Source organism: Galeopterus variegatus, unplaced genomic scaffold (genome assembly GCF_000696425.1).
Source record: "Galeopterus variegatus unplaced genomic scaffold, G_variegatus-3.0.2 Scaffold6163, whole genome shotgun sequence".
NCBI lineage: Eukaryota > Metazoa > Chordata > Mammalia > Dermoptera > Cynocephalidae > Galeopterus > Galeopterus variegatus.
The window spans coordinates 37,497-65,089 of NW_007732274.1; the positions used below are offsets into that span (position 1 = coordinate 37,497).

The window sequence follows — 27,593 nt, forward strand, 5'->3', positions numbered from 1 at the left end:
TAGAGAAAAATGGCCTTTCTCGTAGAGGACAGGGATCTTACCTTTTAATTCTCTTTTTTAATTCTCTTAAAATACTGAGCAGAATACTGTGAATGTCATAGGGTCATTTAAGCAGTTAACATGCTTATGACAGATTGAAAAATAAGTGACATACTTATTGCCTATGAATCCTCAAGAAAGTCAGCAAAAATTGGTGAAAAAGTTAAGTGAATTCAAGATAATTATGTTTTTTAAGAATGTTTACAAAACTGTTAGGTATCCTTAGAATGGGAATCCTATGAACAAATTTTATGAATAAGTTTTCACTGGAAAATTAGGAAAACTCAAGGGAGAGAAAAGCTGTATATGAAAAAGTTAAGTGAATTCAAGATAATTATGTTTTTTAAGAATGTTTACAAAACTGTTAGGTATCCTTAGAATGGGAATCCTATGAATAAATTTTATGAATAAGTTTTCACTGGAAAATTAGGAAAACTCAAGGGAGAGAAAAGCTGTATATGTTTAGCCATCCCCTTTTTGCCATTAAAGCAAACATGGCCCAAGTGTTAAAACCACTTTGGCTAGTAAACGATTCCTATAATGTCCAGCTTCCTTTACGCACACATGCGCACGCAAGCCCACACACACAAAAAAGGAAATCAGCATTTTGAATAGCAGATGGATGATGTAGTTTTCCATTTTTTTCTTAGCTAATACTTGTTATTTTAAAAAGCGAGAGCTATCTTCATCCTCACTTTCCAGTTGAGTTTACCCTTAGTGATGGCTAGGAAGTCAGTACTTCTTAATAAGTGGTTTCCATTTTTTTAATATTCATCTTAGGAAAAATAATTTTTTTACCTTACTCAGGAGCTGCATATTGAATTTACTCTAGCATCACCCTGAAGCTCAAAACCTGCAAATTGTTTTAGTAAAATACTATAATTATAGGTTTACCACACCAACCAAGGACCAAGTGGGAATTTTTCATTTGCTTTTGTTTAAAAGAACTAAAACCATATTCTTTGGAGTAAAAAGTACTACAACAGGATTTTTCTCTTTTTTAACCATTATAAAGATGCCAGCCATAGTTCCCTGGGGGTGGAAGTCCTAGAGATGAGATGGAAGAAGGAGTTAAGAACTGCAAACTGGAAGTTTTCCCCTCCCTACTCTGCCCCATTTCCTTCAAGTCCATCCCTTGCCCCTCCCCATTCAAGAAAATGCCAATCCTCATAAGGCCTGCCAGGCCAGAGTCCTTAGCACATGAAGGAGTCCATGCATCATGCGGAGCCTGTGGTTGTCTTGACATTGGAGACCACAAAGGCTTTGGCGTAAAGAGAGTTCCTTGCCCAGGGTATGTGATGTTTCTCAAGCTTAGTTGTCAGGCCAGCACTACCCTTGATTTATTAGGCTGTCTCCACCTCACAGCAGATCACTGATACTTACTGCACAGGGAGGGAAGATAACTTAAATGAAAATCTTTCATCTGCATAAGGAAGTCAGGTCTCAGCAGCCTCCCTTCTAGGAATCATAGCCCATGAGGCCTGTTGCCCATGTCTGCTTTAAGTCACATCATAAGCAGTGACCTTTGACTGTCTATCACTTTCCTTATACATTGAGCCCCTTCTCCACAGATGAAGCAGAAGACAGTACATGTTGTCCTAAAGTCAGGCTGCTTTTCTCCATCTACCCCGGATGCAGTCCTTACTTATTACCGACTCTGTACCTTGCCTAGTTAATAAGTTGTTCCTCCATCCCGCTGCCAATCTATCCACACCCTGCCGTGCTTCTTAAAGTCCAGCTTAGATTCCACATCTTCCGTCAAGCCTTTCTCAAACACTTTGGAGCACAATTCATGGTTTACAAGTTATTGTGGAATTGTGGTTTCAAGCCTGTGTTCCTTATATCCCTGGAGTTTTTCTTAGTTGTTCAAGGAGCTGTCACAAGTTGGAAAGAGAGGCCAGTGGAAGGGATTCTGCACACCGCTCCAACGTTCCCCCACCCCTATGCACTTCAGTCAGCCGAAGTTTGTAGCTAGGCCACATTCTCTCCTGCTTAGGAAAGAGAGAAAGGAAAAAGAATAGAGTTTAAATCTTATTTTATCGATGATAAAACTGAGGTCCTCCGAGGTCAACTAAGTCTCCAAGGGAACACATCAGATTAATGGCAGCACTGGAACTAGAACCTAGGACTCCTAATCACGGCCATTGCTCTCCCCTTTAAGCCTCATCTGCCTCCTCTGAATTTGGAGGAAAAACAGCAGAGTGAAAAGAACACTGGGCTGGGAAGAGGATACCAGGATATGGTCGAGGTTAGACCACGTGTTTGCTGACTGACCCTAGGTGAGTCCCTTCCACCTGTCTGGCCTCAGGGTCTCTTTTAGAGGAACACTGGGCTGGGAAGAGAAAGGAACACTGTTTGCTGACTGACCCTAGGTGAGTCCCTTCCACCTGTCTGGCCTCAGGGTCTCTTTTAGAGACAGACAAAACATCTTTCAAGTCTCTTACTTCCATTCTGGGGTTCTATGACAAGGAATATTCCAGCTGTCTCATTTAGGCCCTTCAGAGCTACACAGAGCCATACAGTTGTCACATGTGGCTTTTTAAACTGAAGTTTTAATTAAAATTAAGTTACGTTTAAAAATTGGTTCCTCAGTCATGCTAGCCCCTTTGAAGTGTTCAGTAACTACACTTGGCTTTTGCTACTGCACGGAATAGCACAGGCACTGGACAGCACTGTTTCAGAGTCACCACCCATCCAACATCCCTGCTTCATGAACAGACCTACCCCAGCTCCTTAAGGGCACAGAACACATATTTTAAGGTTCCAGAAGCAACTGGCCTCAGTAAGTCTGGAGTAAATGCTTGTTGGTTAAGTGAAAATGAGACACTTTCTGTCCAGGGAAGGAATAAAAGACACAGAAATTAAAGCCAATTAAATAGTAATGACAGATTATAATACAGATTCAAAACAAAGGCTTCTACACAAGTGCACAAGTGACTTATGTCAGAGCCTTTCCCCTAAGCAGCTTTTTTTTTTTTTAACGTTAAGAAATAGATTTAAATGAAACAATGGAAAATAAGCAGGACTTCTCCCCCTGGGCGTCTATGACATCCTAAAAAAAAAGCACTCTTCTAAAAAAGGCTCCACTGTCCTGAAATCAGTTCTAACCTTGCCTTACAGGCTACATGTAGGTCACGTACCCTGAGCACAGGCATGGAGATTTTGAGGAAAATCTCCCGGGTCATCTGAGATAAAAACTTGTCTTATTTCCCACCCTCTTGTTGGGTTCAGAATTGCATTTCATTATCACAATACCCGAAATGCATTTCTGTTCACCAAGTGTCCTGCCTCCAAGTGGTTAGAATAGTACTGCTCCCTCCTATTGTCCTTTTGTCAAGGGTGTCACCACGTGGGACCACCTGTGGTGACTCCCTAGTAGCAGCAGCAGCCCCGTTCTCTTCGTTAGAATTGGCTTCCTCCTTAACTGTAACTAATCCAGCTGGTTAGAACCAAGGGCAGAACCCGGTTAGAGCTGCATGGACAATGCCATGGGAAGGAGGTACTTTCCTAGCTTTCCAGAAAATGGTAATCTCTCTGAGCTCTTATGCTTGTCTAGATCTGTTGAGGGCGGGGGGAGGGGGTGGCGAAGCTATTGGAAATAAGGGGAGAAAGATTTTTTCTTCCTGTGAGTGCTTCGTTTAAAGTTTCATTTACTATTTCACTACATCTGCTCCTGTTGTTTTTCCTCTTCTGACCTTCCTTTTTCCCTGTCACTCAAGTTAAAATAACATCTACAAAAAAACTAAATTAAAAATCTGTATCCAAAAATATCTCTGTTGAATGGTACTGTTTAGCAGTTATAGAAGTACTTTAAAATTTTAATAAACACATTACTGTTTTCAAGTGGGGAGAAAGGACCTAACAACAGTGTTCCATGTCCTATTAAGATGTTCTATTAGCAAGAACAAGTACACAAGAGATAAAATGTTTAGGAAGGGCAAGGTGGGAGAGAGTGGGGAGATGGGCATGTGGAGGAGGAGGATAGAGGACTGCAAGTCCAGAGAGTTTGGCTCAGTCTCACATGGCTGGGGCCCAGTTTGATGTGGTAATGAAGCATTGATTACAAGAAAAAAGATGAAATGGCCTTTGCTTATTCATTATTTTTATCTTCTAGCTGTGGAAGACAGAAAATTGTTCATAGGAATGGTTTCGAAGAAATGTAATGAGAATGATATCAGGGTGATGTTTTCTCCATTTGGCCAGATAGAAGAATGCCGGATTCTCCGGGGACCTGATGGTCTCAGTCGAGGTGAGTGTGCTGTCTATGAAGTCTCTTTCCTTAAGTGCTAATTGGACCTCTGTGTCGCAGTCAAGGCAGATGTAGGCACTGCGTATAGCAAGAGGTCACCCTGTAATACGTCCCGTGTGATAAAGTTATACAACCTGAACTTTTCACCATAGCTGAAATGATCACCTTTTATTTCTCAAGTTGGGAAGGTCTTGGTGCCAACATATTAGTTCAGGTTATTACTGTCAGGTGGGAGTTGATAGGCTGCCCTGCTGCTACACCTTCCTTTTTAATCTCAAGTAGAAGAAGATTTTTGGAGGGTGAGGGGGAGAGCAGAGGATGAGCAAGGATATTTATTGTTTTCATCTTAGTCTTCTGGCTCTCTGCCTATGCCTGAAAGAAATGTTAAAGATATGGTCTTGACAGTGAAACAAACCAGGAAAAAAGTGTCGATGTTCGAGAAGTGCAGAGCAGATAAGGGTTCAGCAGCTGGGCCTGTTCTCGGGGTATTAAGAGTTTTGTTTCAAGGAGCAAAACTCCTGGACTCCTAAGCCCAGGAAGTCTTTTCAGTGACAGAAAAGTGACTTCATCCTGAAGAAGATTGTAGGCTCTTTATTGACACTAGGATATAAGCAAAAGCTGTAGTTCAGAGCCTCAATGAAAACCTTTATTTTCGTAAGCAGCTGTACAAAATAGTTGGAAATAACTGTTCTCTTTCCATGTTTGCCTCCCCTTTTGACGATGCTGCATACCTCCTTTCTTAAACCACTCATAAAGGTTGACACTGAGTGTTAACAGTTGTCTGACTGCAGTTTCCTAAGTCAGTCCAAAATGGAAGTCCATATGTGTAAAACATATTTTTCAGTTCTTGTAAGAAATCCATATTTTTACAACATAAAGAAGTCTTCATTCTGTGACCAGTGTAGTTACCACTGCATTTCCATAGGGCTAATTAGAAACCTTAGTTTCATTCTCAGTCTCTGGCTTTTGGCCACCACTTATACCCCAAATCATAGGCTGAAAGAAAAGATTGGGCCGTAAGTATCAAGGCACTAATTTTTACCCTTCTCACTAGTTTTACCTAATTTCAGTACCATGTGAGGAAGAACATTTGGTTTTTTTTGATTTTTAGACATAAAACTTCATGATGTCAGCTGCTAGAATTTAAGGCCCAGAGAACAAAAGTTCCACCTACATCCACCTTCTGAGCCCCCAAATGGAGGTAGTCTAGAGGAAGACTAGGAGGGGGTGGAACAGCTCCAACTTTTTGATTCCTGTATTTTCTTCTAAAGGTGATTTGAAGGAAAAAAGAAAATGAAAAAGGAGAACAGCATGGAAATCACAGTTTTTGCATTCTCTAACAGTTCTGAAATTCTTGTTATGTAACACTTACTTAAAAGATGTGATTCTCTAAAAGCTGAGCAAGTCATGGTATTAAGTGTGATCCCCAAGCAGCGGATCCAGTGCCTGAGGCTCATCTGTAGCTTATCGCCTGTACCATCCTCAGTGTCAACCAGAAGTCTGTTGTTCTGAGGGACTGCACAACCTCTGGCTCCTGTACAATCCTCACCAGCGGGGGGATACTAGGAGAGCCATCCTAGCAAGTTCAAACATAAGAGTTTCTAGTTACTCCAGGTCATCTGAGTCTGCTGCTGTCATAATATATATGCCCACTTAGGCAGACAAACCAGGAGAGGGGACACCATGGGAAAAGCAGTGTGGCTAAATGAAGAATAAAATACGTAGGAAAGCATGGTAATATTTTTGTCATCCCTTTTGTGTTTCCAGTTTAGTAATGAGAATCTCTATTCTCTCCTTTGTTGTTCTCAGTCACACTTCAGTGTAACCGTTGCATTTCTCATTCCCCAAGGTTATATAGCTTGGAGAAGGGATGAAAGGAAGGCCTGTAAAGTAATCATAGTGAAATTTATAATGGCTTAAAGGTCAATGACCCCAAGTTCCAGTCCCAGAACTTGTACTGACTTGAAATGTGACCTTAGTCAATTCATTTTTCTATCCCTCAGTTTCCCCATTTACAAATGACAGCAGTAAAAATATCTGTGCTGCTTATCTCATGGGCAATCATTAATTACTGCTGTGGCACATGTATGGATTAGCAGAGAGGCCTTGAATGTGAAGTACGAATGCTTGCTTGATTTCTGCTCTCCCTCTGCTTGGATTGACCGATTTATGAAATGACACTCTGTCTTACTTTCTCCATCTGTCCAGTGGGGACAGGAATGAATCGCATTGCTGCCTGAAGCATTAAGAGCTCCTTGGCATACATTAGTTATTTCTGCAGATAAGATTTTAAAGCAGCCAAAACTTTCATGGGAAAGAGCAGGACACACTGTACTTAACAAGAGAACTTAGCTAATTTAATCTGCCATTTGGTTGATTAGCCAGCACTTGACACCAGAAGCAGCCTGTTTCTGAAACAACTTTTTGGAGCCCTCTCATCAATATTTTATGCAAATGCTGATTCAATGTAAGGAGGAGACTCCTCCTCCCCTCCCTCACTTTTTTAAAAAAAGAATAATTTCTGGTGAACTGATGAGAATTCCCTACTGCAAAAAAGAAAATATTCATTTATAACCATTTGTTCTGAAATATAAAGACAGACAGTAGTACGTTTTTCAATTAGCAGGACCCAGGGACTCCTGGCTACAGGGGCCTGCTCCCAAATCAGCGTATTTGTTAAAAGAACAATTCTTTTCATGCTACTATTTTGCTTTCATTAAAGAATTGCAGTTTTCAATCAAATATTAATAAGTGTCTCCCATTAGTGGCACTGCACATAAAGGGCACTCAGCATTTCTGTTCTCAATGTCTATTGCTGGCTCAGCTGTTTAAAAAAATAAATAAGCAAATGAAAGTTTGGCTTCTCTGAGAAGTACAGAACCAGGGTATAAACTAATAAAAGTTTTTCAGTCACACCATTTGAGAATGAGAGAGAGGTGCAGTTGAGTGGTTCACTTTTCTTTCTCTCTTTTTGTCCCGTTCAACTAAAAGAAGACATAGGAGCCCATTAGTCTAGCTGGCTCCCTCCCAGCTTTCTAATGTCATTTCTTCTCACCACATCAGTAGTTCCAGGTCCTCCCTGGTAGGTATTACACTGAGGTTTCTCCAGGCTTATTGACTCAGTACCCTCACTGCGTCACAGTGCTGAGCTGCCAGTGCCCACAGCTGTCCCCATCAATCATTGCTGTACTTTCTGTTAGAATCGCTGCCTTTAAAAAAATATCATGACTCGCCAGCACCAGCCCATGTTCCAGGACAGACCCCCTCAGGAAATTGTCATGACTATCTACATGGAAAGTACATAGGACCTGCCAAGCACACGAAGCTACTCAACAAGTATTAGGACTTTTGCCTGCTTTAGGCAGTGTGCCCACATCTAAGTATGCATTTCCCCCTATGGGGGCAGTAACCTATTCTGCCATCTTTTCTAATATGGAAAACATGGTTTGAGATGCTTTCAGGCAACTTCCTGATACTCTGGTCATTCTGCGATGGCAGCTCAACTTCTCGAGGCCTGCTGTACGAGCCTTCTTCATTGAGAAAACGAGCAGGATGCCACAAGCCCATACATGGCAATTCACATGAGATATTTGCTCTACAAAGCAAAGCTTGAGGTTTCTAAGCCAAATGTGTTTATTCGACAGGATCCCCTTAGCACGTGGATTTCCCAAAATACACGTTCTCCCTTATCCATAACCCCACAGTCAGAATGAGATTTTTAGGTACAATCTACAGAGTTTTCTGCACCATGGCAGTTGAATATCTGTAACTTGGAGACAATGAAGGAGTTTATTTCATTTTTCTTTCCCACAGGCTGTAGTCAACTTTTTACTGCCATTTAAGGTAACTTTCTGCTTGTTTAAGAATATTCCAGCTGTGTTTATGGTGTTTCAACATTCCCCTGCCAAAACTCTTGACAAATGAATTGGCAATATTTTCGGGGATGTTGGAGAGCACAGACTGGATTGGGCCATTAAATCCTCATTTGTTTTTGTTATATCTGATCAGGATATTAGGAGAGAGCTTTTCACTATTAAAACACGTACATGGAGAGGACTCAGTTATCACATTTTATCCCTGCCTACACAGTACCTAAACATGCAGACATGTGGAAACTTCTGTCACATGTCCCCTGCATTATTGACAGCATTTTGCCATGTTGGTCTGAACACTATCTTCCAGTCTTATCTCAGTGATGAGATTTTACCAGCTATTAAGTAGGTCCTAGTCTGCAACCTACTAAATGAATGATGTCTCCATGCCAATTTAAATAAACTAACCCAACATTGGGGATGGTGCATTTAATTTTTACGTCCCGATATTATGCTGGTGTATATGTTTAATAAATCCCACTACTGCTAAAAGATATAGCAAGGAAAAATGGCTGCATTAAGATCTTTGTTCGGCTGACTAGGAATTTATAAATAAGTTTCCATAGGTTGAAATCTCCTTGATGCTGCACAATTATTTTAAATTATGCTTCCTTCAGTTGAAGTGTAGCAGGCTGCTGTACCTCTTTCAAAGAAGTAGCAGAAAAGCAAGAGGCCCTGGCATTGTTCATGCTTCGTGCTTTTAAAAATGCCTGTACTTTTTTTTTGGTGCGGAGCAAGAATTCATCCAGTTCTCTCAAAATTCTCATGCAGCTGAGAGAAAAGGTAGAACACCTGAGTTAAGATATCCTTTCAATTGAAATGACAAGTGTAATAGATGTGTTCCAAAGTCTTCTCTGTGACAGGGCAACGTGCTTTCCTTAGATCCTGTCTGTAGGAGGAAATTACTTTGAGAAACCTTTCCCCAGTCAATCATTTATCTGTTTTAGCAGCAAGAAGGCAACCTCACCAAAATAAGAGGAATTCAACTCCTTTCATTTTTATTAGCAATCTCTGACATTCTGAAAGTGGAGACAATAACTGCAAGGTAAATTACAGGTTGGCCACACTTACAAAGAGATTTTCTTTTTGCTGTTATTTATTTGGAAGTTTTTAGACAATAATATACATGCTTATCTTAGTTAAACCCCCTCCCCCACCACAAAAGAAAGAAAAACAGCTTCATTACTTTGTTACTTGTTCTTTTTTTCCCCAGTCTAGTTTCTCCAGCATTTTGGTCAGTAGCCAGAGAACTGATTGCCGAGACAGCACATTCTACAGTCTAGACTTGTTAAGGGCTGACCCTACAAGACCAGAGCCGTTGTCCTATCAAGACCCAATGAACTCCACTGCATCCAGCAGTTCGTTTTTAGTACAAGAGGGGGGCAATTACAACCCAAGTTATTTCTGTCCAGTGGAAAGCTTTCTAGTTGGCTTGTGAGAAAAAGCATCAGCCAGCCTTAATGGTAGGAACTTTTGTGATCCTGTGTTGGTAAAAAGCCACACATTGGAGGCCTAATCCCAAAGCTACCAGTATGTTTTCAATGATGTTGAAAAGAAAATTAAAATCTATCTATAGGACTACCATGACTTCCTGTTTTAGAGAAATTACAAAGGTAAACAAGCTACCATTCCAAGAAACATTTGGTTCTGAAGTTGCTTAACTTCATCCAGAGTAGCATAGAGAATGAAATTTTTCAACATGCACTCTCACTTTATAAAAGACACAGTAATTTTTTTCTCTTAAGTAATTGAACACAGCATACAGTACAGAACTTGACAGAAGCCCCTAAGGAGACACTTCTCTCTTACTGCACCACTACCAATAGAATAAAAAGGTTAAAGAAGTCATCAGATTTGTCAGATCATTTTTTTTGGATGGGGTAAAGATTGTATAATTAGAAACATCAGTCAAGTTTTTAATTGCAGTTTTCGTAGAGGAAGGGGCAATGGATCGGGTTTATAGAGAGATAATTTTATTGTTCTCTTGCTACTACTTTTCTTCTGAGACCTGTTAATTGCTGTATCTTTTCTCACTAAGTTACTTACAAAAGTTCTGCTTGTATGAAATTGTGGTAATGCATAAATTGTGCCTTTTTGATTCTTGTTGACATTTTACATGTTTTTTATGCATTCTTAACCTCCGTTTGGAAACTGTCAGTTTGGCACATGTTCGTAAACAATAGCAAATGAAGTGAATATAACAATCTCTTTGACTATTCAAAGCAGAATTAGTTCAGGCTTTGCGTGCTTCAAATATATCCATTAGATGATTTGCTTTTTCCTCCATTGTAGTAACAAGATAAGAGGTGGGAAAATAAATATCTCTTGGTATTACTTTCTCTATTAATAATGTTGGTGATGATCATGATGTTTCTAAAGAGAAGTTACTTTGAAACGGATGGTAAATTTTAGAGCTCAGCATCAATATGGAAGCCAGTGGAGGTACTGTCATTTACCTCACACTCTATTACACACATCCTCTAGATGCCTTATAGAAGGCCACCAACTTTCTTTTATTGATGACAAAAGCTGCAGTCAGTCTAGGTACAAAGCAGGCTGTTTAGATAGTAAGCTTCATCAGCTGCTACACAGCATTCATAGCAAGCTACATTTCATTCAGGCTTCTTAAGGCCAGCTTAACCGGAGGTGAATGTGAGATGAATTTCCCATGTACTGAGAGTTTTTTGTGTATTAAAAATTAAAGCATGGTGCAAAAAAAAAAAAAAATGCATTGACTTATTTCCATGACTGGATGTTGTTGTGCTTTGGGGTAATGGGCAGACATTGCTTTCTCTTATTGCTATTTGATTAAAAGGTGCTACAACAGCCTTGCCTTGATAATCTCACCAGGTACACATGCAGAGTGAAAAAGAAGATATATTTTATGGCTCATAAATTGATTTACATAAACCAAACAATCTGCTGGTTGTTTGAATGTAGAATGTTCTATTTTGCTTATTGGCCACAGGGGCAACAATTTCATATTATTGATGCCAGAATTCTGCTTTCATGCTTTCACTGAAATGACAATAGACTTGAGCCTCTCAGTGTTTGGATCTGCTTCATTTGGAAATCTTTTAAGTAGTAATAATAATAATGTTTGAGGAAATTGAGTGGAACACTAAATTATTCTCTGATACCTAAGTTCAAACTGTGCACGGCTAAAGAAGCTGAAAATCAATGCACTTTTAAAGTCATTAGAGATCATAAGTGAAATAAGTCTGCACTGCTTTAGCTAAGCTTTTAGTGTGTTATGGTATTATTATAAAATCAGCCCGAATCTGCATTAATTTCACAGTCTTTTTCTCTAAGAAGCCCAAGGGTGCCTGATGAACAAAATGTAAATTTTAAAAGGCAGTGTTTTTATTAGTGAAAAGGGCAATGAGCCATGTAGTTGGAGCAGTGACCTGCATGGTGGCCAATGCTGATACAAGGAGCAGGACCAGGCACTATAGATTCTAGTCATAGCATGAGAAAAAATAGACATGGAAAATTTAACAGGTCTCACAGTAGATATTCAGAGAAATGTACATTGTTTTGTGTATGGAAGACTTTAGGTCGAATCTCTGATACATTTCAGAAAGTCACAGCTTGTAGAAGTCATGAAGATTTTTATACAAATAAAAAATCCAACGCAAATTTTTAAATTTTACTTTATATGCACTGTTGAATATTCTCAGAGTAATAGAGCACTTGTTTTGTTAATAATTAATAATTACTAAGTAGTTTAATGGATTTGGTATATTTGTTTGCATTTGAATAGCATCAACTTATATTTAAACATGTATATTTTTAACTACCCAGAAGTAATTAGATATATTTATTTGCTGACATTTTGAGCTCTTGAGATTTATTTGCTAATTTGCCCTTGGTGTGAGGATTTTCTTATGTGCTCCTTAAAAATCAAGGATAAAATTTGAAATACAAGGTCCTGATATGTGGATGCCCTCAGTAAAGATCATTAGCCAAAGAGAAAATGGAAAATAACAACTTTTATTTTAGAAAATGCAAACTAGATCTTGCTAATTTCAAACTCTGTGGCTAAAAAAAGTACCCAACTTCCTCCCCTCGTTTTTATTTAAAAAATAAAGTAATAAATAAATCTTTCTGCTTTGGTCAGATTAGCAAGTCAGCACTGTGAATAAAAAGCAAAATAGATAAAACCAAAGAGAGAAGTTGTTTATTTTTATGTACTACTGAGAACAGTGTCGTCTTGTGGCAGTTCTCGTAGACTGTGTTGGTTTAACAAGCGTCCAACCCTTTTGTCTTGTTGTTTTTTGTCTTTCCTGCTCCCTGTCCCCTTGTTTCCCACAGGCTGTGCGTTTGTCACATTTTCTACAAGGGCAATGGCACAGAATGCAATCAAAGCCATGCATCAGTCTCAGACCATGGAGGTACTGTATCATCTGCCCTTTCTTTGTTTTCTTTGTGCAAATGATGGGGAATGGTAAAGCAATTCTCTCCTGTGTGGATTGTTCACATGACAATCACAGATTTAAACTTTTACCATCTCACTTTCCATTCATTCATATTCATTCTCTCTCTCTCTTTCTCTCTCTCTTTGCATTTTTCCCCTAATGATGTGAAATGCATTTAGTAATACCTTCCACTTACTCTACAGTTGTTTTTTGAGCCTTTTGTTACAGCAGCACAGGTCCTGCAATGTAAAGTCATGATGCACTTTAAGCAGTGTCATTCCTGGACCTAAAGGATCAAATACATTCCCCACCCCAGGGTTGGTATGGATTAAATAGTAGTAACTTCCCCCACACCAAATGCTGCTTTCCTTGTGCTAAGTTACATGGTTCCTTTTTTAGGCGGGGTTAAGTTATCTTTAGTCAAACAGAATGGTGTTTTTGTGTCAAGAATGCTGGAGAAAGTTAAGACTTCTCCCATTTCATTTAACAGTAAAAATGCCAATATATGAGAGTCCCCTGAAAAATTAGATTTGTCTACTTAACTAAAAAATGAGCAATAACATAGAAACATGAAGGCTCAAATTTGGTCTCCTAATGAGAGATAGTGGCTTTAGGGGAAGATGAATACCCTGGTGTTGATGTATACCCACCAGTGTAGATAGATGGCTCTGCACTTTTAGTCTGTGATTTGGGTCATGACCTTTCAGAATTTTGCACAAAAGCATTCCAAGAGTGATATGCTGTTACTTATTCTGTATTGTCTGGTAGAATCATTTGGGAATGCATGTTCTGTATTATGTATACTGTACCTTTGTGTATGGGTGATCTTTTCTGAAGGTGGCTTTGTGGTGTTATCTAAGCTATGTTTTCATATTTTGAAAAAAAAAAGTTTCAATTTTATTTAATGTGCAAAAAAATTCTTTATTGATTGTTTGAGCTTCTTTTTTTTACCCCCATTTTGTTGGGGTTTTATTTTTTGTTCATTTTTGTTTTTTGCAATGCTGCATCTCCCAAAGCATGCCGGGAGCTAAGTGATCATTACGCGTCATGTTTTGTGGGCAACTTTTTTGTAGTGGATCAAAAGGTGGGTGGAAAGGAGGGAAGGAGTGTGCATGGAATTGTCATTAAGTGTTTACTGTACTTTTCTAAGTTGTGATATCAGCATTGCAAAGCCTGTTGTCTTTTTGAAACATTCATTTGACTTTGATATTCCTAACATATCTTATATAATCAATGTGTTTCCCTTTCAGTGCAATGCATTTTTAAGACTCTCACACTCCCTACCTGAAGGCAAGTAGGGGTGAAAATCGGCCGTGATAGGAAATAATTAGCAGGATTTGAAATATCTAGGAATCCAGTCTTGTATAACACGCAGTTTCGTTTGTGATAATGTTTTGATTCCCCCTTTTTCTTAACTTAGGCTGTGGCCTTATTGCAGATCAGTCTGATTTCCAGCGACATTTCAGTCTGGAGATTAAAATGAAAGTGCTGTTAGGAAAAAAAAAGTCTTTACCTGTATTTATCTTCTATATAAATGTTTCGTTCTTAATAATTTTTATTTCCTGTAATTTAATGATTTGCACCCAAGTTGGTCTCACCTTAGATAATTTTTTAATGTAAATTCTTTCAACTCTGTTAGAAACTTTGCCATCCCTATTCCTTCACTTGGAACCCCCCCCCCCCCCCCCCCCAGGTAATGCCACAGAGAATGCCGATGTAGTCCTTGTTTTCCTTGTTCCTGTAGAAGGAGAGCTGAAGATAAAGCAGAGCTAGGTGTGAACCAAAACCAAGAAAGTAACAGGCTCTCCTAATAGAATTTGTTATAGGCAATGGGGAGTATTAATTCTTAAGAAATCCTTGATCCTTTATTATTAGTATCTCTGTTACTGAAAAATTTAATTTGGTGTACTTGTTTTTAAAACTGGACATGCCCTGAGGCACTTAGATTGCTTGTTTAGTTCCACAAAGTTGACTTTTAAAGAGATTATATACTAGTATTATATAGTCACAGAATTGTGCGACTGAGGGTTTTTGTTTTTTGTTTTTAACTAATTACATTATTTTCAGGACTCTGGCATACATCTTTAACCAAGATGTATTATCTAATTCAAGATAATGTGAATATTAAAAGAACAAGGTTTTAAAAACAATTTTATGTTGTGCCTTCTGTTTCTCCACTTTCCTTCACTCTGTCTCCACCCTGTTTTTCTTTCATAGTTTAAACAAGTCATTTTTTAAAGCCATGATCATTGGCTTAATTTTCTGCTTTTAGATGATTTTTTAGTATTTAAGGAAGAAAAAAACAATAAATGTACTGTTAGGAGATGCTATAATTTGTTATGGAACAGATCTGATGCAATAATAACAACCCTCTTCCATGCAAAGCCCCCTCTCTAGATCATTTTCTTCTTCAGAGTATTTTGCTCTCTTTACAGTGATAAAGTGCTGAAATTTGGAGTAGATAAAGAAAAATGAATTATAGATCTTTTAAATGTTGGAAATATTATTTTAATGTAATTTACTGACATTTCACATTCTGTACCATGACTCTGCTTACCAGAGCTGAAGATGGATAGGCCAGAAGCTTAACAATGAGACAGTCATCTCATTTTCCTCACTTTTTTTTCCTTAATAACAGACATGATAGGCTCATGTATTCACAGCTCCATCCCCAATAACTACCCAAGGTGATAAGGGGGGAAAAATGCAAGTTTGTCTTCTAGAAGAAAGAAAAATCACCCAAAGGGAATGGAAGGGAAAGCTCATTTGGATAGGACTATAACATTCTGAGAGTTCTGTTATCATGCTGAGTTTCAATAAAAGTTTTTATTTAATCACTTAGGTAGAATTACTTCTTTTTACCTCAGCAAAATTTAACAGCTTTAATTATGATGAAATGTGTAGGCAAGCCATACTGAGAAGGACTAGGGAGGAAGGAGGCACGTTTCTGCTGAGTACTCACCAACTGGCAAATGTTTCCAAGGCGCTTTAGAAAGGAGGTCTTCCTGCTTGAGGTGTTAGGCCGTTATTTTCCCTGATGATTTTATCTACCCCCCAAAAAAAATTCATTCTATGATATGACCTTTGGCCGTTTCTTTCTCACTACCCCTACTCCTTGCCTTTTAAAGGAAATTAAAACTGAAAGAAGCTGCTAGAATGGTACCTTTCATTAGGGAAAGAAGCCAAGTAGAATCCTCCTTCTGCCATTTAAGATATACATCTCCTTTGGCTAGTCTGAGCTTCCAGTTTTTTGTGTTTGCAGTAGCTCCAGGGATTATGGATAGAGTAGATGTGACATGGAAGGAAAAAGGGAGACCTTTCTGAAAACATGTGAACAATTATTTGGTCAGTGTGTTCTCTGAATATCTCCTTCCTTCATCCACATTCCTCAAATGAAACCCACCTCTCCCTAGTATTACTGGATCAATATGATGATTTCCACAGTTCCAAAGTTCAAAAATACATACCTGAAAATTGGAAAGGGTAAAAAAATAAATGAATGAGAATTTTCATTCCCATTACAATTACTTTTCCTTTGTTTTCTGCTCACATGTGGAAATAGGCAGACACACAAAATCAAGTCTATCTTTAAGACAAGCGAACCGTGAAGCTCAATTAAAGAACATTGATATGATCTGTTGTCTCTAAGGAGGTCCTGGATGGTTGAAGGAAGACACATGAAGAGAGAAGGAGAGGCAGTTTAATAATCAGAGCAAGAAAACAGATGGCTTCACCAACCACCAGACCAGATCCCCCAAAGAAGCCAGTGTCAGTATCTGGAATTTTCTCTTGATGGTACCATTCAGAGAAGAAGGAATATCAAACCATTTTTAAACCATTGCAGACCATTCCATGTGTTTCAAGATAGTTAAGACAGACAGATCCAGTGCTGACTGTATTAAGAGGATTCAATCAGGCCATAACTTCCTCTTCACTTTCCAATGTGTCTGACCACAGGGCTGCTCTTCACCTATCGTGGTGAAGTTTGCTGATACTCAGAAGGACAAGGAGCAAAGGCGCCTCCAGCAGCAGCTCGCGCAACAGATGCAACAGCTCAACACTGCCACCTGGGGGAACCTGACGGGTCTGGGCGGACTCACCCCACAGTACCTGGCGGTAAGTGCTGGAGATCAGCCAGCATGCACTTCTCACAAAGGGGTGGGACACCCACTGTAACTCAAACCATACTTTTCCCCAAGTACACTAAAGAATTCATTTTCTGTACATTTGAGTCTCAGGAAATTATTGAAATCAGTGTTTATGCAGAATGTTTTTCCAAGCAAAATTGATTTGCATAAGAATAGGACTAATCTAATTCTTGCCTGATACAGGCTAGGCAAAGGCCCACTGGCTAAACTTCTAACCACTGTTTGAAAGGCACCATAAAACCCTGTCTTAAAGCGATGCAGTGTGCTTGATAGCTGATTATTTAACAATGCTGAGACAACCGTGAACTCACTACCTCACAGGTTAGTACATGTGAGGACCTCAACTGAAATCTCCTAGAACTTTCATTCCGTGACCCTGGGGCTTCCCAGAGGAACTGTGTTGACAAAATTAAATGTTTCTTACTTCACCTATTTAAAACCAAAAAAGTTATGGGCCGGCCCGGTGGCGCACTGCTACAGTGCGCCGCTTGGGAGTGCGGTGGCGCTCCCGCCGAGGGTTCGGATCCCACATACAGACCAGTTCCCGCTCACTGGCTGAGCGAGGTGCGGGTGCGACACCGAGGGTTGCGATCCCGTTGCCGGTCCCGGTCCGGTACGGGCGCAACACTGAGGGTTGCGATCCGTTGCCGGACACGAAAAAAGACAAAAAGGAAAAAATAAAATAAAATAAAACCAAAAAAGTTAGATCCTATTTCAAGTCAAACAGATCCAATTCTTTCAACCGTCCCTTATATTTCATGGTTTCTAAACTTTCGTTTTCTCATTTTTCCTTTGTGCTACACGTTTCACTTTGTCAGTCTCTTTAGTGATCAGAATTTAAGACAGTTCTCCTAGTATGATCTAAACAGGACAGAATACTGGCCCCTAGTGTAGACTTTAAAACATCTTACCATACCTTGAAAGTGGTTTTTGTCATAATCATGTCAAATGAGGGCTGGAAAGCAGCAGATACTCCTAGATTTTTATTTTTACTTAACTACTGCTAAACCATGATCCTCTACCTCATTTTAGTGCTTCAGAACCTAAATGCATGACTTCATGTTTATTAGTATAATTTCATATTGTGAATTTGGGTCTTTTATTCCAGCCTCTGAGAGAGAGTATGCGTGCATGTAGTGTGTCCTAATTCTGTCATTTTACATTTTAACTATCTCTCTCAGGATTGTATCATCCATTAGCTTTACTTTGTAGCAGAAGCTGTACTGTTTTGTAAAACGGTCCTCCCTATTACCTTGAAAGGTGAGATTTTCCTGCTTACTGTACAGATGAGGAGAGGGAGGCTCAGAAAGATTGAGCAACTTTACCCAAGACCCTGTAGCTGCTAGTGCCTAATGGCGTTTAAACTCTGCATTTTTTTGCCACCTTGCACGTTGCTTCTCTGAGGCCTCCGTGAGTATGGATATGGATCATGTTTGTCTTTTTACCCACCCCACCCCTTGCCCAGTGGGATCTGGTCTATAATAGTTTTTCAATATATAGTTGGTTAATGAACAAGAAGCGTGTTTTTCCTGTCTTCATCTGAGCAGTTAATGAAAGCACCGACCAAGGTTACTGTCACCCTCTGCCCATTTCTCCCATCTTATCCACAAAGATACCATGAGAGGTTTTGTCAGATGTTTTGCTAAAATCTGTATATGCTCTGCCATATTTTTTTCCTGGTCTTTCAGTCTAGAAATTATATAAAAAAAACAAATGAGTCTAGCTTAATAATTTGGTTTCCACAAACTTTTGCTGTTCAGGTGGTCACAGACTGTCAATTTAATTATGTATTTCACAATTTTTATCTGAGACTGACATCACGCTCACTTTTTCATGGTTTCAGCTTCCTGTTCCACCATTTCTATAAACCAAGACACATGTGCCCGCTCTTAGTCTCCTGGCACATATTTCTGTGACCACATCTGCAAACTATTTCTATACCAGAAAAAAGAATTAATCTCAGTCTCATTTATAAATACTTGTTTTTATAAGCTCTTACTGTGTTTTCTTATATCATGGGTTTTGATTCTTTGTTAGCCATGTTTGCTGTACCCCTTTCAGTTGAAAACCCTTTTTTCTGAGAGGACCCTTGGCCTGTCAGGCATTCCCTACCTCTGTGTTGAGCAACAGATTCTGACCCTGGCTCCCCAGAGATTGTTTGTCCATGGATATAGTCCTTGGTGATGGTTTAACGACACTCCACGTATTACCACCTACTTCAATAAGTTATTAATTCTTCAAAATATTGCCAAAGCTAATTTATTTTTACTTAACTTTAATTTTCAAAAACATGTAATATGAGGAGGGTGTTGGGTCTTGTACATGAAGAGAATGAGAAACCCAACAAATGAAACCAAAATAAGGTAATTCTTTCTATTAAAATGGGTAATCCCTAGCTGCTCCCATGCGTTCTTCCTCTCTTCCTTTCTGTGTATCTATGTGAGAGAGCATGTGCACATGCACACACATGCAGAGCACCTAGTTAAAATATTCCGAAAAGTTGAGAGGGATGAGTGAACATTAAAGACATTTTTCTGGTGTTAGTACCTTTTAATGTTAAGTCCCATAAGATCATTGTACCTGAGACTTACGTTTAATCAGCCATTGATATTCCATTCTGCTTGGTGCTTTTACACCAATTGATAGATGCCCATTTTTGAGTCATATCCAATTACAGAGTTTTTCAAATTAAACTGAAGAGACCTGTATTTACCCAGATGGACAACAGTGTTCTACATTATATTTTGCAGAGCTCCAAATAAATTTTGAAAGCTATTTTTAAAATAGTGAATTCATCTTGTTCCTTGTAAGCACATAGTATTATAACAATATTTCAATAACAAATTTGGTAAACCTATGCTTTTTGGTATCTGTGTATATTTGAATATAGGAGATAACTATGTGCTTGCCCCCACGTACAAACTATATCTGTTTTGATCTACCTTACCAAAAAAAAAAAATCAATAAATCTATTCAAACACTTAGTATAACACCTACATCAACCTATAGTTTGATTGAATTGGACGAGTACAGGAGTGTTTCAGAACTAGAGACACATGCCTTTACTTTGTGGCACCCTCTGATTCTATGTGGCAGGAAAAATATGTTTTTGAATGCTCTAGGGAAAAATACAGAATTTTTCACAAGTATTTTAATTTCTTTTTAAGAAGACTGACATTTGTAGTGCATAACTTCAATTTACATAGCACCAGATAATTCCAAGTTTTGACATACATGTTTCTGTCTGCCAGTGAAGACTGTCTTAAAAATGGCTGACCATCTTCTTGGTTACATAGTGTGGCTGTAACAGTATGGCTGTGAAGAGATACATTTATAAATCTTTGTAGTTATTCTAATGATTTTAGTATTGGCCTAAGAATCAGGGAATGCCTGTGCTCCTAATGAAGGATAAAGGATGCTGAGCTGTGAAGGAAAGTAAAGAGATGGAGGGAATGGACCTTGATTGACAGAGATGAGTTATGGTAACTACTAGACTACAGAGAGAGATAATTAGTCATGCTATGTTGGTTTCAATAGATTTAACACCTGGTTGTTAAAAAGAGTAAATTGATTAATTGTTTTAAGGCACAGTGTTAGTGAGTTTCCCCAGTGTCTGTGTTTCTTAATAGAGATTAGACATTAATATGGATTTACAGCCCTAACTCTGGGGACCTTTTGTCCATCAATAGGCAGTAGCAACCAACTATATAAATGTAGAGTAAACTGAATTTGCCCCAGTTTAATGAGGAAGTCTCTTTGTTCTCATGTGCACATTGTTCTGACTTTACACTTGTATGTTCACTTGCAGCTTCTGCAGCAGGCCACCTCCTCCAGCAACCTGGGTGCATTCAGTGGCATTCAGCAAATGGCTGGTAAGTCATGACCATGCATTGCTTGAATTTGGGGTTGGCCCAGAGGGTAAAGAAAAGAAGTAGGGAAACAGAAGAAGGAAGTCATTATCAGACCTATTAGTTTTCTGTCGTAAGTATTAAAATTGGAATCAGCAGCTCAGAAATGGCTCTCCTGCCTCTTCCATTTCCTATCCACTCTTCACCATGCAAAGCAGGTATAAAATGAAGGGGCTGAGAATTCCTTCATAGTATGTATTCTCTCTAGTCATTTGTTGTTTTTTTAAATGGGATTGATTACTGGGGGATTTCCAACAAGATTTCTATATCCAGGGCAGCCAAAATGATTGACATCCCTCTAAAATTTTAATAATAGGCAGTCAATAAAAATGTTCTGACCTCCATAATGAAAGCCAAGATTGCAGGCTATCTTTGGTACAGTTTGCAGTCCCTTGATAACGACAGACAATTAACAGGGCTCCTTTTCACTTTCGTACCCTAGTTGACAAAATTATGCATCAGAAGCTTTTATGTGAAAGTATAATCTTTGTTCTCACAAAAATCAAAGTGTGACTGTATATGAAAGCCAGCTCATAGAAGGATTCCTTTGTATAATGAGCTGTGCCACTAGTAACTGAGGTGCAGTGATTAGTAAAAGGTCATTCCGACTGTGCTCCCTTCCATGCTGAAATATCCTAACTGAACACAGGCCAGGGAAGGCAGCGTTAACAGTAAATCAGCACACAAGTGCCCATTAACCTGCCACAAGGAACAGTCAGAAAGCTTTTTCCTTGTTTGATTCCAAAAGGTGGAGGAGAAAGGACAAGGAAAAGAACAGATTTAGGCATGTTAGATTCAAGCACAGTTTTAATCAAGGACACCCGGAATCGACAAACTGAAACCTGAATGTGCAAAGTAAATACCAGATTTCTCTGTCACTATGAAAACTCCTTTTTTCCTTTTTTCCAAATACATATCCTTGTTTTTTTCTTGTTTCACTTTGAATGAGTCTGGAAAGACTGTCAAGTTTCTCTCTGTATGTGTTCTATGATCATCGGCACATTCTTCCGTCCTGGTCCATAGGCACGTGGTGACTCGTGTTACAATGGGCGCTGGCCCACAATAAAAATACTGCTGAATTTTTCATTGGGCTTTAAATCTGTTGGTACTGCCAGCTTGTTCTGTTGTAATATAGCTTATGAATTATTAGAAAAAATGTATCTTGAAATGATAAATAGTTAAGTCATTCAGCAGTATCTTTAGGAATATAGTTTGGGAAGCTGGCTTTGGAACTAATTATCACATTGAATGGTTAATTCATTTTTAACTCTATGAAGGGAACTAGAGAGACATAAGTAAAATATTCAGGAGGTTTTCTGTGGTTGAAAAGAGAAAACCTCCTGATTGCAAGCTCTGAAATAAATGCTAAGACTTGTACTTTCAGCCTATGGGAGATTTGTTTTCCTTCTAATAGCATGAACCAGCCCAGATCCGAAATTAGGGGCTTTCTTTAGAGGCAGCCTCAGGCTCTCCCACTCCTACAGCTGAATTATGCAGAGAGGGTCACTGGGTCCTGAGGCTACTGCCAAACAAGTCTTCTCGGATGGACAGAGTGCCCTGTCATTTTTCATTAGGATGTGTGCGCCTCTGCCGCACCAGCCACAGGTCAGGGTGTTAGCATTTACATGCTCTGTGCGCTCATTTTAAAACTCAGGCTTCTGGGAGTCACCTTACAAAGGTGCACAGAACAGATGGCTAATTTAAAGGCATTCTGTAAATGCTCTGGGCTTTCCAAAAATATCTGTTTCTTAAGCCTTCAACATACTGAATTCAGCACAGTAAGTCTGCCCAGGCTGCGAAGTCAAATGCTGAACAGCCCATTACCTTCCATCATTTTGAACAATTACAGTGTTCAAAATGTAGATGTCAAGTCTGTCTGCTTCGTGATTTCTGTAAGGGATACCCTTCATTTATATGGATAATCAGGTTTCATCTTCCTAAGTATTTGAATCATTATGGTTTGGGCTATTTTAATAAGGAAGAGTTATATGGCCTCTCCTACTCTTTCTTCTTATCCCAAAAATAGGGCTGAACTTTTGTCCTTATCTTTAATCTCCACTACTATTATGAAGTGATCGTGGTGGATTGGTAATTGAGGTTACTTCCTAGAAGAAGCTTTTCCACCTCCCTCAAATGTGGGAGAGGTACCCTTCTTCTGTGTCCCCCCGAAGGCCTGCACTTCCTTCCTTCCTTCCTCATTTACATCTCTGAATAACCCCAACTCGTTGGTACTTCTAGGGGGCATGGCTGGCAGCTGATGGAGTCAGCCCTTCTCCTGTAAGAGGTGCTCATGACTATTTTTGAGTGGATAAGTAAATAAATTTATAAATTGACAGACATAAACTTATGTTTTGGATACATTCCTAATGGGATCTTAAGTTAAATGCCCAGTTTTTTAATCAAGAAATTTGCCTTTAGCCTTACATATAAACTAATGATAGTATCTTCACAGATAAATTGTTGAGGATTTGGAGATAGTTTGTTTAATGTAAAACCTAACAAATACAATAGAAGCTATATAATAGTAGAATTGAAGGAACCCACTAGGTCATTTATCTCAAACACCACCTGATGTTAAAATGCTTGTTGAGTAATTGATTTTGTGACATAGTGACAGCGGGCATATATTCAATTCAAGTGTAATTTTTATGTATTACAGTGGCATATATAATAAGCTCCATATATAAAATTCAAGTAGTCCAGCTTGGAGCACTATCACCCAAGAAAGTGAAATATCATTTCAGAACCCAATAATATTTTGTTGTGAGCAACTCTCAAAACGTAATGGTCTATCCTTCAGGAGACTGAGGTTTATAGCTAGAGTCTAAAATGCCACATTTATATGAGTAAAACATTTTTCTGTTTGAGAGGAAAATAAAATAAAGCCCAAAAAAGCAACAGAAAAAGAAATTTTCGATGACACGTTACTAAGTAGTTGCATCAATAAAGTCGAATGAAACATCAACTATACTTTTTTTTCCAAAAAATCTTACCATTTTCCTTTCAAACTAAAAATAACTTTAAATGTGTTTTATGATTTTTATAAAAGGGAACCTTCACTAAATATGGAATTTAAAAGCAGAAAAAGGATTAAGACCAAATCTTTATAAGCTAAATGCTTTTATATATACTTTGTGTGACTCCTTGAAGTTGATTTATTTTATTTTTCCTCCTGAAACTTCTAATGAAACTTGTCCATTTCCCATTCAACCTTGGTATTTGTTCAATGAATTTCTGAAATCTCAGAAACATGGAGTCTGACTTTGGGCTAAGAACCTGAATTTTTCTTGTAAGAAAATAGAAGAAACGTAAAGTTTCTGTTCGGTCCTTAATTTCTTTATAACAACTATCATCTCAAAAGAGCATCATAAGGGAAAAACAAGGGTAGTATTTCACAATTTTGTTTTTAACAGAGCTCCTTGAGGTAACCACAAAGTTTATCCTCACAGCATGCCAAGAACAAAAACATAGTTTGTTACTGTATTACAGTTGGATAAATGGAAGTATGAAGAGGTTAAATAAGTTTTGTGAGACCACAGCACCAATAAGTGGCATAAAATGGATTAGGATACAGAATCCCCAAATATCACAACAACTTTATGAGATAGGCTTAGGGAGGTTAACAGATTTGTCCAAAGTCACTAAGCCAGTAAGTGGCACATCCAAATTTCAAGTTCAGCTCAGCCTGATCCAAATCTTGAGCTGTCTGTTGCCCCCAAGACTGTAAAATGTTGCTCTGTGACACAGCCAGTTCAGGTATGTGCATGAATACAAGCTGCAGTGACTTGCCTACACAAATGCGGAACAGGCCAAATGACAAGTCCCACACCTCAATAGATCACGAGCCCCAAAACTGTTAAAAAGAAAGCAATTCAGAGACGGTAAAGGGAAGATGCCTCCTTTCATTCTGGAAAACGTTACAAATTTATTTAAAGTAGGTTCCCTGTTAGGAGAATTTTTTTTCTGGGATGAGGAATTGTTATTAAACCAGTTATGGAGATTGTGAAGCTGTGGCTGAAGAGAAGTATCTGTTGATGAATTGGGGTAAACTGTTTCATTTTAATTCTAATTTTCAGTGAAGCTAGTTGTAATTCCCTTCCAGAATATCTGGTTCTAAGTTTTGAAAGTAACAATAAAATTTTAGAGTGCAAATATTCGCTTGAAACAACAAAATAGCTCCTCCTTTATCAACTTTACATCCCGATAGACTATCATAGATGTCTGTCACAAGTGAAGAAGAGGGAAGACATTTGCAAAAAACAATGTATAGGAGTCTGAGAATCTCAAATTAGAAACCCTGCCAGAGTTGTGAAGTGTGCAGCATAGATCCACGAAGACCCACAAAGACTCAGCATTCCTCCCAAAGCCGAGTCTCCAACAGTCACACTACAGACACTTCCTGCGAATGTGCTAATAGGCCTTATGAGAATGTTCTATAACCACCCATCTGTCACTTTTTAACAGACCTGATTGGCAAGCACTTGTAACAACTGACATCTGTTCTCGCTTATTGATATGCAGATTTATGGTAATTGCTATGAACAATAAGACACAAAATTACCTAAGGTGAACATTAAATTAAATTTTCATACCCTTCTCCTTATAAATAATTTTTTTAAATCTTAAGTTTCAAGTAGGCATATTGCACATCTGTTTTGTACATAATTTCTTCATTTTGAGATTTTTTTTCCCTGAGTAATGAATGAAAAGTTGAATCCCTGTATTCCCAGCTTTTTTTTTGCCATCTTGATAGCCCATTGTTAGATATCCTAAAACTTAGGTGCTTTGCATGTTTAGTCCCCCAGATTATGCCCCTGGTTTGAGGGGTACCCATCTGAGCAGAGTGCTTCTTGAAGTTAAATGTCATTTTTCTTCTCAGAAAAGAGCTACTTGCCAAGCCAGAACCAGCTTCCCACTGGGTGATGGGTGCCCTTTCAGGACGATTTTGTGGGAGTAGCTGAGAAAGTGTAACTTGGAGGCAGTCGGGGGCAGTGGGGGGAGGCCTGTGAGAAGAGCAAAGAGAGAGAAAAAATGGAAAAGGAACCAGAAATGTGAATTCCAAACATGCAGGAGCAGAAGCCCACCCTTTGCCTGCCTGTGGAGCCACCACCTTTGCTGGGGTCTGGGGAGAAGGAGGGCAGGGTTGAGTACAGGAGGGGACTCCCATTGCCCCTTGGGACATGGAGGGTGATCAGGAAGTGAGGGCAAAACTGACGTGAGCCTGTCCCCACCCAGCTGCCCTTGCTGCTTCCTCATGTGGGGCCAAGCAGGCGGGCATGTAAGTGAAAACTCTGCCTGGAAGCTCAGGGCTTCCTGGCTGTGGGTGCATGTGTGGCAGGAAGAGCCAAAATGTCAGTCATCGGGGACGTATGCTCTTGGTAGTGAAGAGTTTAGAAACATTGTGCCCACTAAAGATGTCCAAGCTCTTTTCACACTGCCAGGATTACTACCGTGATGGGGTGGAGGTCATGAAACAACAGTGGCATGTAGAAAACCAGGGTGTGGTGCAGGAGTGTCCTTGGGGAGGGGTGGATAGAGAGTAGGCCCAGACCTGCACCTGGCTGAATGGGAGAACACTCTGGGCAGAGGAGAAGGCGTCCCGGCTGGGGTGAGGCCCGCAGCAGGGGAAAGTGGGCCCTGTTTGGCTGTGCTGTTTGCTCAGCTCCTGTCAGGGTCCTGCCCCAGTGTCTGGCTGCGCCCGGGAATGCAGGTCAGACTGCAGGATCTCGGGCTCGTTGGGCAATTTCTGTAGCTTGTCAGTTTGTGTCTTTCATCACTTCTTGGCTCTAATTTCTTCTTGATTCCTCATTTCTCATAATCACTGCCCCAACCCCAGGTCTCTTGGTCACTGGTTTTCTACCAGGACTTGGCTCCTTTTCAGATTATTTAGATAAGTCAAAGGTTCTTTAGCTTTTTAGAAGCTATCACCGAAAAAGTTCTGCACACATGTCACAGACACATTTTTTCATAAAATTTCAGGGAGTTCACAGACCTCCCGAATCCCATCAGTGGCCTCCAGCTCCAAATCTCTGAGTGGGGGAACTGACATGTGGGAGAAGTCACAGCGTGCAGCAGGCTCAGTGTGCCAAGAGAGAGGCTGCGGTCCCCTTGTTCTCTGAGGCAGCTGACACCAGCAATCTGGGGTAGCTGGGGTTCTGGTAATAGATGCAAAAGGAAGTCACGTTAGGAAATAAAAGAATCGATTATGTAATTTAGAAAACAGTATGTAGTACACAGTTGCACAGTGGTTACTGGTTAACTCAGTTCTTAGCTGCTAATGAAAACAAGATCACCAATTCAGTCCCTGCCTCCTGGGGTTCAGGCCCCATAAACTGAGCTGGGAGCAGTGTTGTAAAACGCTGTCTTTTGGGCCCAGCATTTCTTCTAAGCAGAACTTAGGTTTGGTTGTGCTGGACTAACAGGCCTCCCCTGGCAGCTTTCATCTATCTGCTTATGCTGTCCTTAGGTAAATGCAGGGAGCCGATAAACATTGACTTCTTGCCCAGGCCCCAATTCCTTCCAAAATCCAGTGCTGTCCCACCTCTTCCCTCCCTCACACTCCCTCCTGGTCCCTATTAAATTTCTCTAAGGTGCAAAGTTTAATGAAGTGAATGGAGACCAAGACACGAGGAGGAGGAGGAGGGCAGACCATACCCAGATGGGACAGAAAAGACAAGAAAGGTCTGGCTGGGGAGGCCAGGTTGGCAGGGTGAGGACAGACGAGAAACAAAGAAGATCTCCTCATGTTTACCCAGGACCATTCCTTCAGGGAGTGGCCCTTGGAGAGTGAGAAATGGTATTTTGACCTCTTCGTGCCTCAGTTTCCTCTATCTGTAACATGTACAGTAATAATAAAGCCTACACCATAGGGATGTGTTATGAATACTAAATAAGAGACCACACAAAAAGCACTGAGGCATGCCTGGATTGTGCTTTATTCTCTTTACCATTACCATCAT

At 39.5% G+C, this 27,593-nt stretch overlaps 1 protein-coding gene across 5 annotated transcripts in view; it reads left to right on the top strand.

The window, feature by feature from the left end:
- CELF2 (CUGBP, Elav-like family member 2) overlaps nt 1-27,593 on the top strand; it is an 89,387-nt gene that overhangs the window by 4,617 nt on the left and 57,177 nt on the right. For 4 of the 5 annotated variants that reach the window (XR_551827.1, XR_551828.1, XM_008590500.1 and 1 more), the window contains exons 2-5: nt 4,154-4,288; nt 12,475-12,554; nt 16,536-16,694; nt 20,535-20,598. Coding sequence is in view for 3 of the 5 variants with exons in the window: in XM_008590500.1 (XP_008588722.1) it covers nt 4,154-4,288; nt 12,475-12,554; nt 16,536-16,694; nt 20,535-20,598 (438 nt within the window). In the remaining 2 variants the exon portion in view is untranslated. The remainder of the gene's footprint in view (nt 1-4,153; nt 4,289-12,474; nt 12,555-16,535; nt 16,695-20,534; nt 20,599-27,593) is intronic. The other variant, XM_008590501.1, reaches the window with a different exon arrangement.